This window comes from Acartia tonsa, chromosome 9, assembly GCF_053477335.1.
Source record: "Acartia tonsa isolate MP-2025a chromosome 9, ASM5347733v1, whole genome shotgun sequence".
Taxonomy (NCBI): domain Eukaryota; kingdom Metazoa; phylum Arthropoda; class Copepoda; order Calanoida; family Acartiidae; genus Acartia; species Acartia tonsa.
In genome coordinates, this window is record NC_137268.1 from 24,687,777 (window position 1) to 24,707,166 (window position 19,390).

Below are 19,390 nucleotides of genomic sequence, written 5' to 3' on the forward strand. Positions count from 1 at the left end.
ATATAACCTTTTTTATTCATTTAAACCTTTGATTTTTTTATACTGAAGAAGTATTAGTAAGGTTTTTTGTCTGAACTGATTGAGCTTTATTTTAGGGAAGACTCGGGATATAAGCTTTCTTATCCTTGGATTTAAGAATTGCCAGGGCTTTAGGCTTATTTCTTCCTTTTCCCAAATAAATATTTTCAAGGGGCACAGGCCCAAGTAATTTTTTTATAGTTCCTGAAATTAAAATCTAACGCTTTGGGGCAGAGACCTTAAAGGTAGTGGCGCAGCAGTTGGTATAAATCTAAATAATCAGGGTCAAAGTTGTTTACAAAATAAATGTTAATATTAACATAACATACACACTCATACACACACATGGTAATAATGAGAACCATAAAAAAAAAGAAAATTAGTGCTAGAGAAAAAAAAAATGAGAAAAAAAGGGGAAAAACTTGTTATAAAGAAATAAAGTTGGCAGTAGTACCCTTCTTCTACTTCTACTATTCTTAATATTTCTTCACAACAATTTCTACTTTTTATTCTTTTTACAATTCTTTAATACGTTCTTGACCCCTTTTAGTTTAATGTTTGTCATAATGATAGATAAACTAGAACAATTGTGTCCATTGATAGCGCAGATATAACAAACTTGGAAAAATATAAGCAAGAGCCCCTTAAAGCCTTGGGATTTATCTTTGTTGCAGTTATTATATCAACATAATGTTATTAGAAAATTGTTAAATAGCCGATTAGGTATAAAGTAGTAATGATGGACAAAATGTCAACGTAAAGAATCGTTATAACATGTCAGTCCTATGCTTTCATATTTCAGAGGGACGAATAGAAGAAGTTGTATAAAAATATTCGTTATGACATGAGAAATTACCTTGGCACACTAGAGAGAGATATTTGCTCTTCCAGTGTCCATGCATTCAAATAAATATCTCAAAGATTGGACGAAAACTTGTACGTTTAATATGGTATAGCGGGTTTATGACAATTATGTTTATAAAGAGCAAATCAATTAAATAAAAAGAACATTAACAAATTGTTTGAAAGGTAACATTTCATAACATTTTACCTAGTTGTAAAGTAGTAATGGTAATACATATGCCCTTTTCAAATATTTTTTGTCACACTGCATGAAAACCTATATTTGGTTACAATTTTCTCCATTTACAATGATTTTTTACGTGTATAGGAGGGAAGCCAAAATTCTTTATGATACATGGAACACCCACCCACAACTCTTTCCCCCATATTTTTTAGCAGCGAAGCTACTATATAATTAGGTTCTTTATGTAAGTAATACTTGCATATAAGTATATTTCTGCTTAACAATATTCATTCAGCTGTTTTTTTATATAACACGGCATTTACTTTTTTTGTCGCTACTTACGGACATATTTATCCTTGCTCTTTTGTGGGTTACAATGTAGTTCTTTCCTAATATTTTCTTTCATATTTTAAGGACATATATAATAGTATGGAGTAGAAGTCAAATTTTACCCCCAAATATGTCTTTTTTCATGTCATTCTATACTTTTTCTAGATATTTAGAAGCTAACATGGACAAATATGTATAGCGCAGTAATAAAATGGGAATACAATTTTTTTTAAAACAATAAGACTGTTCAGCAAAAAATGTTCGTAGCCTTTATCAACAAAAATAACTCAATATTGAGAAATTAATGATTAAAAGAAAAGAGTATATCCGAATCTAGTTTTATGTAAGTAAGTGACTCTAGTCAGACAGATGACAGATGGACAGATCCTAGCATAAAGTAGCTGCGCTGCTAACAAGTGGCTTATAGGGGGACAGACAGATAGATAGATACTAATAGATTTGGAGGAAGTCATTGTGAGGGGGAAATAGGGGAATTGAAAGTGAAGGGGTTAAGAAAGGTCCTAGCTTAATGACTCCATTAGACTACCTGATATATACAACTTAAGGTGGGCAGTCACTTCTGCACATGTACCACATCAACAGTACCGCAGAAATCTCATATATTGCTAATTGACATGCAAATCACTCTCATCAATAAATACGACATCTTTTTTATTTGTAATTGTACCTTTATAAAAATATGCAACACTAGGCGTATATGATATTATGTGGAAGTGAATAAACACCTCAACTTATACGCTAGGGTCACATAACAAAACACTTAATGAATTTTTTAAAGAATAAATTAAAAAATAAGCTGACTTTCAAATTGTGTATTTTATACTACTAAAATTAGGAAACTCCTGAATTCCAAAGAATTTAACATTTTTAGACAATAAGCATTAATGTATTAAGCCCATAGGACTGAAAAGCGGGAAGGCAAAAAGGGTTAAAATACAAAAAGGTAGTAAAGGGTTCATTAAACCCAAAGGTCAGGAGATAGGTCACTGATAATTAATACAATATGCTGAAGCAAAAACTTCGAACCAAATAACTTCACCCTTTGTCTTAATACATTAAATATTTAGTTGATATCTCTATCTTTTTCTTTACATTTTTTTCTACACTTTTTGGGGGCAAAGTATGAAGTAAAATAATATGACATTTTTTACATTAAAAATAAGACATTATCGCTTCGCTATGAGGGGGATATTTTTAGATTAGGATAAAAAATTGTGGGTTAGGGTTTATTAAAACAGCTACTCTATAGCTTTCTGTCCATTTGTATGTACGAATAATAACATTTCGATATTTAAGATAGAGTTCTGAATTATTTGTGTAGATTCATTATGGCGTAGTTTTAACAAATTTATAACTATAGCAGTTTTGTTTCCCATTGACTGCTTTTTCAGCTTCTTTCATTTATGTTGCTGTAAGCTTCGTTACTAATGGACATTATTGTCTTTGTTATTAAGATATAATCAACCAAAAAAGCTTTTTAGATAAAGAAATGTTTGTCTTATGTATTATACAATATGTGACAGATATATCTATCTGTCTATCTGTGTATCTATCTATCTATCTATGTGACATATAACATTTGTTGACAGCAAACAATTCTAGAGCTTGATATTTGATATGGAGAAGACAAAATACGTCCAAGAAAATCAGCAAAAGTTTCAAAATCCACAAATAAACTCACCTGAAAAAAAAATCACCAATTTTAAAACTTTAGCAAGCCTAAAAAATAAAACATTAACTTTCATTTTTTTAAATGGTAAATTTGACCGTATGGCAAAAACACGTTTACCATGTTTTCTATTTCAGGGGGTGGGTCTAGGGAAATTTAGGAGTGGTCCTTTTCCTATGGGGGGGGGGGGGAAGGGAGAGGTATCTGCAAATTTACCTTTTTGTTTATCTAATATTTTCTTCTTATGTTTATTATCAGATTTTGTTTCTTTAATCATTTTAATCAAAAAAAAAAGAATAAATTAAACCCTTTTTTACTGAAATATTTTTAATACAAAACCTTTTTTAACATCCATGAATAAAATAAAAACATCATATTTGTTATTTAAAGAAAAAGAAAACGTAAATAATTGAGAATTTAACCTTGGAGTTTTAAATAAAATATAATTTTGTAAGAATAGAGGTATTTTAAAATATTTCATAATTATACATAATGATTTTTGTAACAAAATAAAATTAAATTTGAGTAAGAACTTGCATTTTAATTAAGTATAAAGTTTCTATAGTGTTAATTAAATTGGTTCTTCCAAGTTTTAAAACTTTTTTGTTTGTTGTCAAAGATTACTGTAGAAGAAGAAACATGAAATCAAAGCAATGTTTCTCATAAAATAATTTACCTATTTATTTAAATGTAGATGATTTCTTAAGTCAGTTAGTCGATATAACGCTATAAAATGCTAGTAGTAAGTAAACTTTTTTTCTGTAAGTGTTTTGTCTGTATGTTTGTAAGTCTATGTGTGGGTCTCAAATTTTTCTCTCAATCATCGCCACACAACAAATTCTTCAAAAAAATCTCCACAAATTTTTTGACAGCCACTGTCAAGCTTTAAAGAAATATCTCAAAAACATTTTTTGCATCAAGCCACCAAAAAGCGATGAGAGATTAATTGAAATTTTAGACAAAAAGGGAAGAAAAATATATTTACTTTTTTATAATATTATTTATGCAAAAAAGTGCGAAAATATAATGTTTACTATTAATATAAATATTTAGATTTTCTTGCTTAAATATAATCTTTAAATTAGAACAATTTTGCAAAAAGTAATAAACATTTTTATTAGCGGAGCTTTTGTACAAATAGAACTTGTTGGAGCGTTCGACATTCACAAAAGAAAATTAACAAATTTAAACTTTTTTATGGACCGATTTAAACCATCCAACAAAATAAACTTTAAATTGAATAACAATTCCAACGAAAATATGTTGAAAGTCTCTTCCTATGGAAACAATTTTCATTGTTAAACAATTAATAGGAAAGTACACAAAAAAGAAAAAATCTAGTTAATATTTTTATTATTATTATCCAATCTAGGTCATATAATGTAGAATAATTATTGGATTTTTTATGTGTTTTTCCATTCATAAGCATAAAAAAATATTTTCATATAGGAATATAATTGTCCATAAGGTTTATAGAAAATCTTTAATGTATATTATTAGTATTCAGAAAAAGGATTTTATAAAAGTATTAAGTTTACTAGAAGCTAAGCTCCTTATGACAACATTTCAAAATAATGCTGGTAGAACTATCGGGGATACGACACCCCGATAAAAATCACTATTTCTCCAATTTTTCTGCATCTTATTGAATCAATTAAGAGAGTAATGTAATACTATTATTTCTGATTGAATAAGTCTAGTAGAAATATAGTTTTTTAATGAGATGACCTTTCCCTGGCTGGAAATATAGAAAGAATGGTGGATAAATGGATAGCTAGAACACACCTGCCTAAACAACCAACTCACGCCAGAAACACTTTTAGTTGCAAAATCCCAGATTAAAAACAATTGAATCAGATATTTATTTTCATAAGCGTAACTACTATATAACTAGGGTGGGCATGAACATTTGTAAGTGCCTCATATTAATTTTAAGTCATCTAGGCTATACAATTTTTCTTTGCAGTTGCTGCGCTACTTATGGACAGAATTGTCCTGGTTTCAAATTTCATTTAGGAGATCTAATCTGTTATTTTCAAATACAAAATATCTTCTCTATTTGAATTTTTGCTCCATGACTAGGAAAGCTATATCTAGAAACCTAGATAATAATCATACGGGCCCTACAAATTGGATATTACAAAAATAATCTACTACCATCCCTGTTAAAACTGATGGCTATGAATGTTATGCCATTTCAATGATTACCTCAAAGAGGCGTTTGATAAAATTAACCATGGCTGACACAATAAAACCATGCCAATTCAAAAGCTATAGACGAATTTTTACGTCGACAACATAAAAACAATAAGAAGGATGTATAAAAGGAACCTTCCTATGTGTAGTTACAACATGACAATAACTTTTTGTCGAAATAATAAGAGCAACGAAGTCCAACAGGGCTAGTACCATGAAACACCATGATGAAAACTTAGTTTCTTATTTTTTTGCAAACTTAATCTTTTCCTCTTTTCTAGTAGCGTAACTACTCTACAATTTGTCTAAAACGAATCCTTGATTAATGATTTGTGATATTTCAAATGGGTTTGTTGACAGAATCATAAAGCATGGGAAAATTTAAATATAAATTTTACTAATGTGCTTCAGCTCAATTATTACGCCACGTCCTCTAAAGTTTCCTTTGATTAATCACTTCTTTTGAAGCCTAAATCACTTTTTTTACAATATGTAAGTTGAATAATTTCTTTACTTGCTGTGTGTGTGTGTGTGTGTGTGTGTGTGTGTGTGTGTGTGTGTGTGTGTGTGTGTGTGTGTGTGTGTGTGTGTGTGTGTGTGTGTGTGAGTGTGTGTGTAATGCCCCCTGATGCGCTAGTACAATGGGTAAAGTCACAACAAAGCAAAGAATATCTCTTACACAGTTTCTTATAACATAACACATATATCTTTTGCTAACATTTATTTAAAGATACAATTAAATATTTTAATGTAATGTAAGTACTATTAAATCCATAGCACAGCTAAACCAAAAAAAGAACTGTAAAACATTATGTAGTTATAATAGAAAAATCTTATTAGTGTTCTTTGATTATGGAAAAACTGTAAGTAGACACTGTCGGACAGATGGACGGACAACAATTGAGTTGCAGCGGATAATAACTTTACAAAATGAAGTATTATAAAATATCGCGTATTAGACAAAATATCTTCCATCTAGTGGCATAGAACTGTATCTTTAGATTGTATATTATGAATAATTAGACTTGTTTTTTTAATCTCATACATAAAACAGATTATCAAATACATCATCTCTTCTTAATTTGCTATTGTGACTTCGTGCGAATATTGTGATTGTGAAACTATGCGGAGGTAAAGGGACATCAAATAAATGTTGCCAATGTTTGCCAACTTTTAAAGTGACTGAAAACAACAATTAACAAAAAAAATATTTAAAGTGTCTGTGAACAAAAAAATTTATAAAAATTTACATTTTTTTTATAAAAAGTACTATATGTGTAAAAAAATGTAGATAAAAAAATATCTGTTAAAAATATCCCTTTAAGATGATCCAATGGGTAAAAAGCCATGGTTTTTGCACTGCGAAGCTAAGTGATTTCATTTTGAATTTGATTAAGGTTTGTGGTTACCTATAATACAATGCTAAAGCTACGTGCTTTTTATGAGAGCAAAGCTTCTATATGACTCATTTTGTTTGTCGTCATTTATTGGATGAACAAACACGATCATATCAAAATACATTTATAACATAAATTATTTGTGAGATTTAAATATAACAAAAAGTTAGCCAAAACAAAAATATCTTTAAAAATTTTGACAACAACTTTTACTGTAACTAGTTAAAATATTTTGTAACAAAGTTTACATATTTTAAAATCCCCATTGAATTACTTGCGAATGTCATCATCCTTGTTAATCTATAAACTCAGATTTAGAACGATCAAAAAAGCATTAGCAATTTAAATTAAGGAGAACAGGCTACAAAACAAGTTGAGAGGCAGAAAAAAAGGGGGTGGCAATTAAAATGAGAAAGGGGGAATATTTGATTTTAATGAAGCCAATTAAAATCATGATTTTGTAAGCTTAATAAATTATTACAAGATTTGATATATAAGTTTTTAATTGAAATCTTAATAGATTAGCGATACTTTTCTTATACAATTTTTATATGGTTTCATTCTTATCATTGGATTAACTTATTTTTCATATCATTTTTAACATTTATTAAAATAATTTACAATTCTTAATAGCGCAACTACTCTGTATATGGGTATTGTCATTATCACCTACTGTTCGTCTATTAAATGTTTTTTTTACGGCTTTGATATTTGGAATATTCAATTGTTCGAAATAGTGATTTTAGTACATTAACTGCAAAAACTTGCTATTTTACCAAAAAGTGTTACAAGCCTGTTATTGCTGCGCAACTAATAAACATAATTGTTCATGTAAGTTTCTTTTCCAGGAATTAAAATATGAAAATATTAGAAAGAAGGGGGAAGAATTAATTGGACCCAAAAATTTTTGATGATGTATAATTAGTGGGGAAAAAACGAAGCCTGATACCTGTCATAACTTTTTAAGCTTAGCAACTCTACAATTAACTTTAAACTGTAACCTGTAGCTTGATCTGTTCTGTTTAGAAGCTACTTTTTAACTGACGTACATAATTTACATTTGATAAGTATGCCTAAATCTAATTTTAGAACATTTTACGGGTTATTTTTCTTAAATGTAAGTATCTATTGTTGCTGGGCTACTTTGGATTAAAATTGTTATTAACATAATTTGAGGTGTGTTCAACAGGAGAGGGAAAGAAAATTTTCATAAAATGTGTCAAAAAATACTAAAAATATTTGGGTATAAAAATATAATATTTTTTTCAGCTGTCACAAATTATATCTTTAATTTTGATTAAAATAACAGACTATTTTAAAAATTTCCCTTTTATTAAAAAAAACCCTAAGAATTGCTAAAATTATATATTAAATATCAATTTTGAAAAAATGAATTAAATTGAAGATAGATTTTTCTATTAAAAGATAGTATATCGGCATAAATTTGTTGGGTTATCCTGCTAAGCCTAAAGCATGGCGTTGACATAAAAAAATAATGATTTATGTCGTCTATTAGCCATAAATATGAGTGGTCATTGCTTAAATATTTTTAAAATAAAAAAAAGAAACGATATTTAGCCAAAATAATGTCGACATTACGTCCAACACTCACAATTATTGTTAGGAACCAATAATCTACTAACTAACGATATTTTTATAATGATTGTGTGTTAATTTAATAACAACGCTAAAGATTAACTGGGTAGTATCTAATCCATATATCATTTTTCAATTTATATGCCTACATTAAATATTTAGGACAGGGACTTTTATTCTTTCAAAAAAAAATTAAAAATACATAAAACCCCTATTAAATTTTGTATATCAACCATAAAAATACAACATTTCCATCTTTAATTTAAATTTATAGTCTATATTTTGTAATAAATCTCCCTGTTCTAAAGCCACCACCATAATTTCTATTTTTACTATTTATGTTGCAGCTTTATATGGGTTTGGTTGGAAAAACATTAAAAACTGCAGGTCAAAGGTGATGGCTTTTAAATTTTCATCTGTTTTATTTATAGAATTATAAAAAAGCTAATATCAAAGGATGACTACATCCAATGAAGCGAAACAAAACTATCAGCTGTAAAATTGATTTATATAGGGCAAATCTATTACATCATAATTTCAGATCGAAGCTATCCTTTACAAAATGATAAACTCTTATTTAAGAAAAGCAATGCTTTCAAAAATCATGAAAATGAGCTTCTAAATTTTTAATTAGGCCTAAACCTAATACACATCTGATTTATGTTAATTATATTTATCTTAGATTAGAAAGCAGTAAATTTATATCATTAAGTTCGTACAAAACAACACAAAATATAAAATAAAAGCTGTATCTTTTAAGTAAAAATAATATAGTAGCTGTTTTTATACATAAATAAAAAAATAAACTGTGAAGTAGCAAGCTCTAAATAAGAATCAAACAAAATCAGACTTTTTATTGCAATAACTTTTGGTTTGATTTTAAGAACACGAGAAAATAGACCTAAGTATACGCCCTAGAAGTAGCTTTAAGCATGCTAATAATTAAAATTCATCTATTAAATGGATAGATAGTCCATATTAATAGATAGATAGTGTGTATAATTAGATGTAAGATAATATTTTGCTAATCAACGGCCAAATGCCTGTAAATTATAGAACTGGATAAATGTTTACATAGAAAAATCCTCTAGAATAATTTCATCATTTTTAATATTAAATCCTATTTACTAAAGCAGCTGGAATTGTGCAGATTAAGAATTCGTATCACATAATTACATGCAGATTCTATGCTGTTTTTAAAACCATATAAAAAATCATATATATTTTACCAATATTGGTTAATAATATATCTATTGGGTTTATTGTCCTCTAAATTGAAATCTAAGACCTAATGTAAAACAAGCAATTATCTCTTTCTTTCTCACTGTCTATCTTTCTCTGTTTCTCTCCCATTTTTCTCTTTCTCTCTGTCTCCATTTCTCTCGTTTAACTTGTTGTTAATTAATTGTCTACCGGCAACGAATAAGTCCTCGACATAATGTTTTTCCTAAATTAATACTGAAAATTGACAGTACCTATGAAATTAAATAAAATGATCATGGCGAACATTTTTTACTACAAAGAAAAAAATAAAAAAGCCGATCTTATCATGATATCAAACCTATAATGGTCATTTTTGGCACAATAACAGCTACTTTGTTTAACAGGAAAGTGATCATAAAACACAGTTTCAAATTGAACTGATGTCGTTTATTAGAACCAATAGGTTTTGCACAAAGCTTTTCAATTGAAAACTAGCAAAATCATAAATTAGCAAAAAGTTTTCGCAGATTTTTATTTTAAAAAAGAAAATTTTCAGTATCTTCATAAAGCATAGCTTTCCAATAATTTTTTGTGTCCATCTATATCAGTTAGGTCTATCAGTTAATTCAAGCAAGTTAGAGTCGTCCTATTTTTTTTAAACATCCCTTAAAAATTCAAATACCTTTATGATATAAAAAAAAATTTAAGAAAAATTAGTTGCATTGCTGGAATATTATTGTTATATTGTGTAGTACTAGCGGCTTCGCCCCTAGCCTCTAGGGGCTTTGCCCCAAGAGGTGATAAAAAAAAATTATGGCGAAAATCGTAAAGGACCATGGAAATCTTCTTCAAAAAAAAAAAAAAAAAAAAAATGGGGGGGGGGATTTTTTGGTTTTTGGGGGGGTTGGGGGTGTCCCACCCCCCAAGAAAATAGCTTAAAACCACCACAGGACCAATAGGTAGATACCCTGAAGAGTAGAATCCGATCGGTTCAGTGGTTACCGAGATCTTAAGGGACAGACAGACAGACGGACAGACAGACATCGTTCTACTTTGTATTATAGATATTAATAGAGACCATTCACCCAAATTTTGGAAATTTCAGATTTAGAATATTGAAATTTAAACATTTTAACTATAGAAAGATAGGAAGATATACATTTTAAATCTTTCTATTTATTGAACAAAGATATATAAAAGGTATACACACTTTAAATCCTTAATCAAACAAAATTTAATCTTGTCTCGCTCAATTTTGTCCCACAACTTAAACATTTCCCCCCGCAAATGTTTTGATTTCAAACCAAGTTAAAAAGATCAACCATTTTATTTTCATATCTTATTTAAAAACTAATTTCTGTTTGAATTACCCAATTAAGTTTAATATAAAGAACGTGCAATCAAAGTGTTGATTGGTTGCTATAGTTGAGCTGTTTGCTCCTTTGTACATATACTAGCAGCTTCGCCCCTAGCCTCTAGGGGCTTTGCCCCAAGAGGTGATAAAAAAATTATTGCGAAAATCGTAAAGGACCATGGAAATCTCCTTCAAAAAAAAAAAAAAAAAAAAAAAAAAAATGGGGGGGGGATTTTTTGGTTTTTGGGGGGGTTGGGGGTGTCCCACCCCCCGAGAAAATAGCTTAAAACCACCACAGGACCAATAGGTAGATACTCTGAAGAGTAGAATCCGATCGGTTCAGTGGTTACCGAGATCTTAAGGGACAGACATACAGACGGACAGACGGTCAGACGGACAGACGGACAGACGGACAGACAGACATCGTTCTACTTTGTATTATAGATTACAAAGTTCTGACTGATGCTGTGAGTATTGGTGCAAAAAAAATTAGCCAATGAGAGGCCGTTATTGACCAATGGTAAAATTTATGGTGGCCTCTCAATGGCTAATTTTTTTTTGTTACGTCATATTCTTTGCACCAATACTCACAACATCGTTCTGACTACAAGTTGATATAAAGCTTCTTTTTAAGCATTAATCATATATATGATAAAAAATTTTACCTAAATGCGGACGAATTACTAGGTAAAGTCTATGGTTTGATTTCTTGATTTAAATAGCGACGTCTTATTTCTCGCACTTATGTGTATGTGTGTGTGTGTCTTTGAAGATTTAGACACTAGAATTCAAAGTTCATGGTTTATCAATCAAAAACAATTTTTTCTTTCAGTAAATTACAGATACCAAAGCAAAAAAATTTCATTTTCACCATTGGGATCATTGCTTTTAATATTGCAATAAAGTGTATAAACTACTACAAAAAAATGTATGTATAGAATTAAGTTGGAAACACAATCTATCAAACTTTGCGAATCTTTTGCAAAAAAAGTTGAAATTAAAAAGTAGTAATCCAATTCCTGTATTTTCAACACTTTAAATTAAACTTTTCAAGAATATCTAATTTCTTAGGAAAATGTCTCTATGTATTTTATTCTAAAGTTAATGACAAATTTTTCTTTTTTTTCTGAGCAAAATTAAATTTTGCTTTTGTCTGATTTTGTTAATTAAAAAAGATCTCATTCACACGGACTCTTAAACCTATTATTGAAGGGCCAGATAATTTTTTTGCGCAGAATTGCTTGAGCAAAATAAAAAAAAAGTGGAATAACTTAGTTGATATTTTCAACTGGCTGAAAGGTTTCTCCAGATAGTGTACCCCACCCTGAGTAATCTATGGCTAGGACATTATAAAAATAAAATACAAAATGTGGGTTGTGTTATGTTAACATGTCACCAACTAATGTGATAAAGTCAAGAGGTAAGGTCAAGTAAATAAATCTTAATGTTAAACTGTTGAACTCTTATTATATCAACAAAAGACCATGGTCACAATATTACTTTAAGAAATCTGGTTTCTATTGTCACCAATGTTTTATAGTCAACATATGCCATAGCAACTTAATGCAAACGAGATGGTTCCAAGTTCAACTGGGATAATTCTTTCAAAATAACAAACAGAAAATAAAATAAACTCAATTTTCCTTCAGTTTTCAAATCCATTAAAAAATTATAAAACTTATTATTTGATATTTTTATATAATTTTAAAATGTTCTAAAATTTTGTCATAGAAATTATTTTGCTAAAAGCTTTATAAAGAAATATTTCTCTAAAATTTGTTGGATGAATAGGATTTTTGCAGCCCTCAAATTTTAGAGATTGAATAAATTTGTTTAGTGGGGCTACAACTTAATTTAATCAAAACAAAATTTAACAATCTGAAATTTTTATTATCAAAACTTTTAATGTTATCATACTAGGTAATAATAAATATAGGGAAAAAAATAAGGTTTTATGAAAACATAACAAAAAATATTACAAAATATTTAGCTTTTTTGAAGCAACAGATTTTAAAATACTAACAGTTTAGTGGGACTGGGAAAGATCGGGGTTGGGTGTTTTCCCCTCCCTACTATGGTCGGGTGTACACAGTACACCCCTTCCTACCGGGGTTGGGAGTAATCTTTTCTATCAACTTTTATTTGTTTAGGATAGAAATGCTCAACAAATTTGGCAGAGAGAATACAAAAATAGATTGGATAATAGAGTATCGGAGCTAATATACATGATGCATGTATTAATCATATTTTTAGTTCATTAGTTTTTTTATTGACTTGATTGTCATTGTATTTATAATAAAAAAAAACATTGATGTACATTCTCCCATTCCCAGTTAGTATGCCCATAAAAAACGTAGAAAAACTAATATTAATAAGTATATAAAAAAATATGGCTTAAATTCTAAGTTTGTTGACTTAAAGAAAAAAATTGCCTGATAACTACGTGGCATTAAGCTTTACTACTACATAGAAACCTAAAAGAAAGCTAAGCAATTTTATTCTATAATAACAATATGTTTCTATGGTAGCACTTTTATTGTTATTTAACTATAATATATCAAAATAAATCGAAAATGTTCCTCAAAATTTTGGAATAATGTATGAAGCCTAAGCAAAGTTGTCTCATATTAGACTATTCTCTTTTTAACACAGTCTACCAAAACTTTTTCCTGCCTTTATAAAAAAACTTCATAAAAAGTAACTTTAAAATCGCTGAAACTTTGGAAAATAAAGTCATGATAACTTTATATTTGTTGTCAAAAAATGCATAATTTGACATGATTTATTAATATTTCAGAGCATCAATTTGTCAATCTATAAATCTTAAAGCATATGTTGATAAATTAAATCAAACAATTAGTTTAAAAAACATAAAAATTAGAGCTATAATATAAATGAAACCCTCACGAAGTTCTAAATATTTATTTAGGTAATAAAAATGTTCTTCAATACAACATACCTACATTAGATCATTGGGGATGTGGCGAAAATTTTAGCAATACCTACTTAACTTTAACGCTATCATTTTATCAACACAGGACCATTTTCAGAATATTATTCAATGGTCATAACGTCTATGAAAGTTGCTATTATAATGGCAACATGGTAAAAATATTTCAGTTGTTGTCACTTATGCTAAATTGTTATTTAATTAACAAAAACTATTTAAATTATTTGTCAAGCTATATTTAGGGTTTATTGAACCAAAAGGAATATTAATAACAAAAATTTTACAACATTTCGCTTGAAGCCTAGTTCTAATTCTATAATTTATATTTCATACCTCCCTAAAACTTTAATGGTATAATGAGAGTAATAAAAATGAAATACTTTACTCAAGTTAGCAAGGAAAGAAAGAAAAAAATCGTTTAAACATAATTTTCTTCTAAGAAGACGTTGGCTACAAAATTGAGAATTTTATGAATAAATTAAGTTAAGTGAAACCCATTTTGATAAAATTGAAATTTTTCTCAAATCCTACGCAACTCATTTCACATGTTTTAGCCTTAATTTCATTTGTAGCGCAGATACTATATAACAAAGTTTTGCCCGAATGACAGACCAGTCACCAATCATAATTAAGTAATTTGGTTTAGTACTAAATTGTAGTTTAAGCAATATAAAATTGTTATTCCATTGCGAGACGCTTAATGACATTTAATGTTGTATTAAGAATCAATTAAATGATTTATTTTTGTGAGAAAATGTGGAGTAACTACATCATATTTATACGCTACACTGACTTTCAATGAAAACCTTTTTATTCTGTAAACATTTTTAAGGCGTTATAACACATTCATACACACCCATTTCATACGGATACAAATACCCCTAAGAAAAAAAGTACTTTCCAAAAGTATCTTATTCATAAAAAGAACAATTTAAAATTTTGGGTGACTTTGAGGATATTTTTCTAGTTTTGATGTCAAAATTAAATGCTTTTCGTTAAGAAACAATTAGATGGTTTAAAAGTGATCATGGCTGACATGTTCTTTACACACAATTAAAAAAAATGTTCATTGCTAATATATATTCGCTGAGACGTTATCATATGTCATTTTGACAACAATTTTATGTTGTTATTTATTACCATCACACAAAATTGATGGAATTTAGTTTTTAAGGTTAATGTTTACAAAAAAAATCCAGATTTGTGAATTTTATCTTTTTAAAATCATGGAAGTTTCAACCTTTATCTGTATAGATACTTAAGGCAGTATAATAACTTGTCTAACGAGGTGAATTAAAATTGTATATGGAAACAATAACCATCTAATTGGACTATACAAAAAATAATAGAATAAAATGGTCTTAAAATAATAGTTGCTGTAAAAAGGATGCCTATTGATCATAGTTCAATGCAAATGAAAACAAAATTATCATTCATAGCAACGTGAAAAACTAACTTTTTCTTGTAATTTTCTTGTAACTTATGTGAATAGCTCAGTTATAAAATGACAATTTTACCAGTCGCAAATTAGGAAGTTTTACTTTACTCAAAAAAGCCAAAACATTTAAATTATTTAGAATACTTCATAGAATTATTACTTTGGAGTTGATCTTTTTAAAAGGCTTATAGAGCTTAAACAAATGATAAAAATCAATAATATTTTAATATCCACATTTTCATTTGAATGAAAGAATTTTGAAAACAATTTATTTCCTTTTGTTAATCCGCAAAAAGATTTGAAATATTCCCAAATGTAGATGTCACTTGGAAATAATACAGATATAATAGGATATGAAGGGGGGACAAATGACATATCCAAGTGCCATTTAATCCCCTTATGGAGAGTTCAAAATCTCTAAACGGATTATCTTTCTATTTTTGTTCAAATTTTGAATTTGGTAATTGATGGAAATTTAGTGTTGAATAAATATAATTTTATGTTATGTATGCTTCCTATATTTATTTTTAACAAAATTCTTGTTATCAAACTAACAAAATTCTTATTATTAAACTCTTTAGGTAATTCATATTATTTGATATTTAGAAATTTTACATAAATATTTCTAAAATTTAGAGCAAATTGAGTTAATTCATTTTTGATAAATTTTCTTTTTCACTTTTAAGTTATGAAACCATTCTTTATAAAGTCTCTCTCTTGAATCAAAAAAAGTTTTAAATAATTCTTTTCTTTTATTATGAAATGTTTAACAAAACTATTGGGTCTTTTGACGAATTCCAATTATTAGAAAAATAATTAAAATTATAAGGCACATTGTTGCAATGAAGGTGCTTTTAATTTTAATATGTACGATTATCTTTAGAAGTCTTTTAAAGGCTTCTTATCAAGAAATAATCTTTTTAAAGCAAGTTTGATATTTAGTTTAATATCCTTTTAGGTTATATTATAACATTAATTTTGTAATACATTTTTCATAAAAAAAAAAATGCTAAATCTTACCTATAGCCAGCAGACAAACAGCAGTTGTCACCCACGAAGTCACAAAATAACTTTTATCCCTCATTTTAAATCACCAATCTGCTTTTTATGCAAATTCAACTTTTTTCCAATGTTTCACTGTTTTTTATTCAAGTTAACTTTATACTATATCCGTCTCCCTTTTCATGATGGGAGGTTTATAAAAAGGCTTGTTTTCATATATCTCTATGTGTATGTTATATTATGAAATGGCTCAATTTAAGATTTGTATTATATTATTGGGCCACCAATTATTATCACGAAACGCACGAAATCTGTTGGTTAATAATTTTGTATGGTTGTGAGTCTAGGCAAAAATAACGCACAGTATTCTTTCCCTCTCAGATATTGAACCAAAACTATTAAAGAATAAGAGAATTTTCCCTTCCCTCTCTTCTTTTTCACCCCCTCTTTCTCTCCTTTAGTCATCTTTACATCTTTGCTCTCTCTCTCTCTCTCTGTCTCTCACACCGCGAGAAAGAGGAAGTTGAGATGAGAGATTGGGGTAGAGAGAGAAATTTCGCCCGCATTTCGCCGGTAAGAAGATCAAGTACACTACAAAAAGGGGGAGGAAAGAGGAAGTATAAAGGGTAATTTAAAATAAAATGGCGTATATCGAGAAGTTGGTGGGGAGATGAAAGGGAAGTGGGGACCCAAAAACTAGAGTACCACATACAGGTGAGATATCATATATACCCTGTAGCATAGTTTCATAGTAACCTAATGGTACGGGACGGACATAGGGTAAGGAAGGGGTGGGGGAAAACCCAAAAATATCGTACCGGCGCGTAGAGCCGAACATTTGTAACGCTGCTGGTGCGCTTGAACGCACGTTATTATCTGTTCTGTGCGTGCTTGTCTATCCCCTATGCCAAAAGGGCCACCCATGGTTTTTAGACACACACGCACAAACACAATTTTTGTGTAAAATCAAAACCAACAACTTTTGGGTTAATTTTAAAATTAAATTTATCACAAACCCTCTAAAAACAACAGACATTATTTTATTCTTTGGTAATTAAACTTTTGAAGATCTTTTTTCGGTAAAAATTTTCTTTTAAAAAAACTAAACACAGCACCCCTGTATGAAAAACCATTTCTCTACATGGTTGAAGTACATTATTAAAACTTGCCTTCAGGCTACACCATACACACATTCACACACCACCTATATAGGAAGCACACGGCGAATTTCGTGGAGTTTCTCCTAAAATTTAGAGCATTTTTTCGTGTTTAGCGGCGGATTTTTTCTGCGGTACACCCTGTAACTAGAGCATCATAGCAATGGCTAAGTAATATATGTATATAGACTATATAGGCCGGCGTTTAATATGACATTTTCTCTTTGGAAAAGTAAACAAAATCTGCTCTTTTCAGATATAGGAATAGTTAAAAATAAAATTTATAAAAAAAAATTTGGGTTTACTTGTGAGAAATTGGCAAAATATGATGAGGTTAAAAATATAATTCATAACTTTGAAAGACAAACACGATGAGTTTTATAATTGATGGCAAAAAATAAACAAAGCTTGGACGTCGTTACCTTTATGATATAAAGATTACCCCTCCCAAATGCCATAGGCACCCACAAAATTTTTAATCTTGATTTTGATCCCCCCCCCCAAAAAAAAAAATGAAAAAAGCTTTGATGATCTTTGGTTTATTGTTAGACTAAACGAGTTACAGACAAAAGACAAGTTTCTCATGTGTCAGGAGAATCTCCACAAAAAAAAACAACATAAATTTGGAAAGACTGATTATCTGTAATTCAAACGACGATATACTTAAAAACCCAGAGTTTTGTTTGCTTATCCCTGAATTCCTGACTCTCGTTCCTCTCTCCGTGGGTGGGTGAGATAAATCAACTTACATAGGATCTTAATCTTAAACTTTACCATTCTAAATTGAGCAACAAAAGTAGATCTTCACATTTGTGATAGTTATGTACATTTTATTTATTTGTTTTTGATTAGACAAGACCAATATGGTCTATAAGTAGCGCGGTAATGACAAGAAAACACAACATTTTGATAAAAAAAAACAGTGTTATTAATAATAGCTCATGTTTGTCAGCAAATCATGGAAGGACGTACGTAATACACAAATCATATTGTAGATGTGCTATTAAAAATATAATTCAGAAAGGTATTTGGTTATCCTATAATAAAAGGTAGTTTTTTTTGTCTGAAGCTAAAGATCTCGGAAACTGCTTGTCCGAATTAGTTGTACTTTTCAGGAAAGATTTTTTTTAATGTCTATGGAAGGTTTTAGGCTATTTTCCAGGCCTCCTTGGCCCCTCCCTATTGGAGTGGGCAAAGAAACTAGTATTTGATATTTGGATACAATTAAGAAAATAAATCCATAAAAATACAAAAAAAAGTAGGTATTTTCATTTTTACTTCCATTTCAATCATTTTTGATAATGGACATGGTCAACGAACGTACAGACATACCCTAGATAATGAATGGCTACTCTAATAAGAAAATTCCTTAACCCCTATAGCCGCTAGCTGAAACCATAGAACTATGTAGCCGCGGATTTCGGCTGTATAGTTGGTCAGCCGCTAGCTCCGACTACAAACTATAGGCAGCTCTATCTAAACTGTAAGCAGATTTACAAGAGTTAGCTGTAGTTAGTTGTAGTTTAATTCTTATCTAGCTGTCCTTCTTTTAATTTGTTTGTCCTTGTTAAAAAATTAGGAGTTCTTTATAACAATAGAGTACACCAAAAATCTATTTTTAAAAACAAGATCTTAGCGGTCATAGATTCGTAGATTTATATAAACATTATATGATTTAGCAAAGAATAAATAACATTTGAGAATATTAAAAATTGAACAACTTAAAAAAATGGCTGTTATCTATAATACATTTCAGTTGAAGTTTGTGACTTAGTGAGTCATTCAATGACGGAAGCAGATATTTATAGAGACATCTAAAAAAAAGGTTAATATCTTTTTTATTTACGATGTGTCTGTTTGTTCGTCATTTGTGTATCAATTAGGTAAAATCTAGAAAGCATGGCAACTCTATATAATTATTTCACAAATATTGTAAGTCCAATAAAAACATTTAGTAATTAATCTATTTCGGCTTAAATGGATTTTGTGTTCAAGTAATTTTGACATTTTTGTTTAGAACTCTAAATAATAC

General features: G+C 29.1%; 1 protein-coding gene across 2 annotated transcripts in view; it reads right to left on the minus strand.

The window, feature by feature from the left end:
• The window catches only part of LOC145328606 (nephrin-like), a 90,390-nt gene extending 73,789 nt beyond the window's left edge, over window positions 1-16,601 (minus strand). For both annotated transcript variants that reach the window (XM_080172351.1, XM_080172350.1), the window contains exon 1: window positions 16,220-16,601. In XM_080172351.1, the coding sequence (XP_080028477.1) occupies window positions 16,220-16,283 (64 nt within the window). In that variant the 5' untranslated portion in view covers window positions 16,284-16,601. The remainder of the gene's footprint in view (window positions 1-16,219) is intronic.
• Window positions 16,602-19,390: the final 2,789 nt, after the last annotated feature.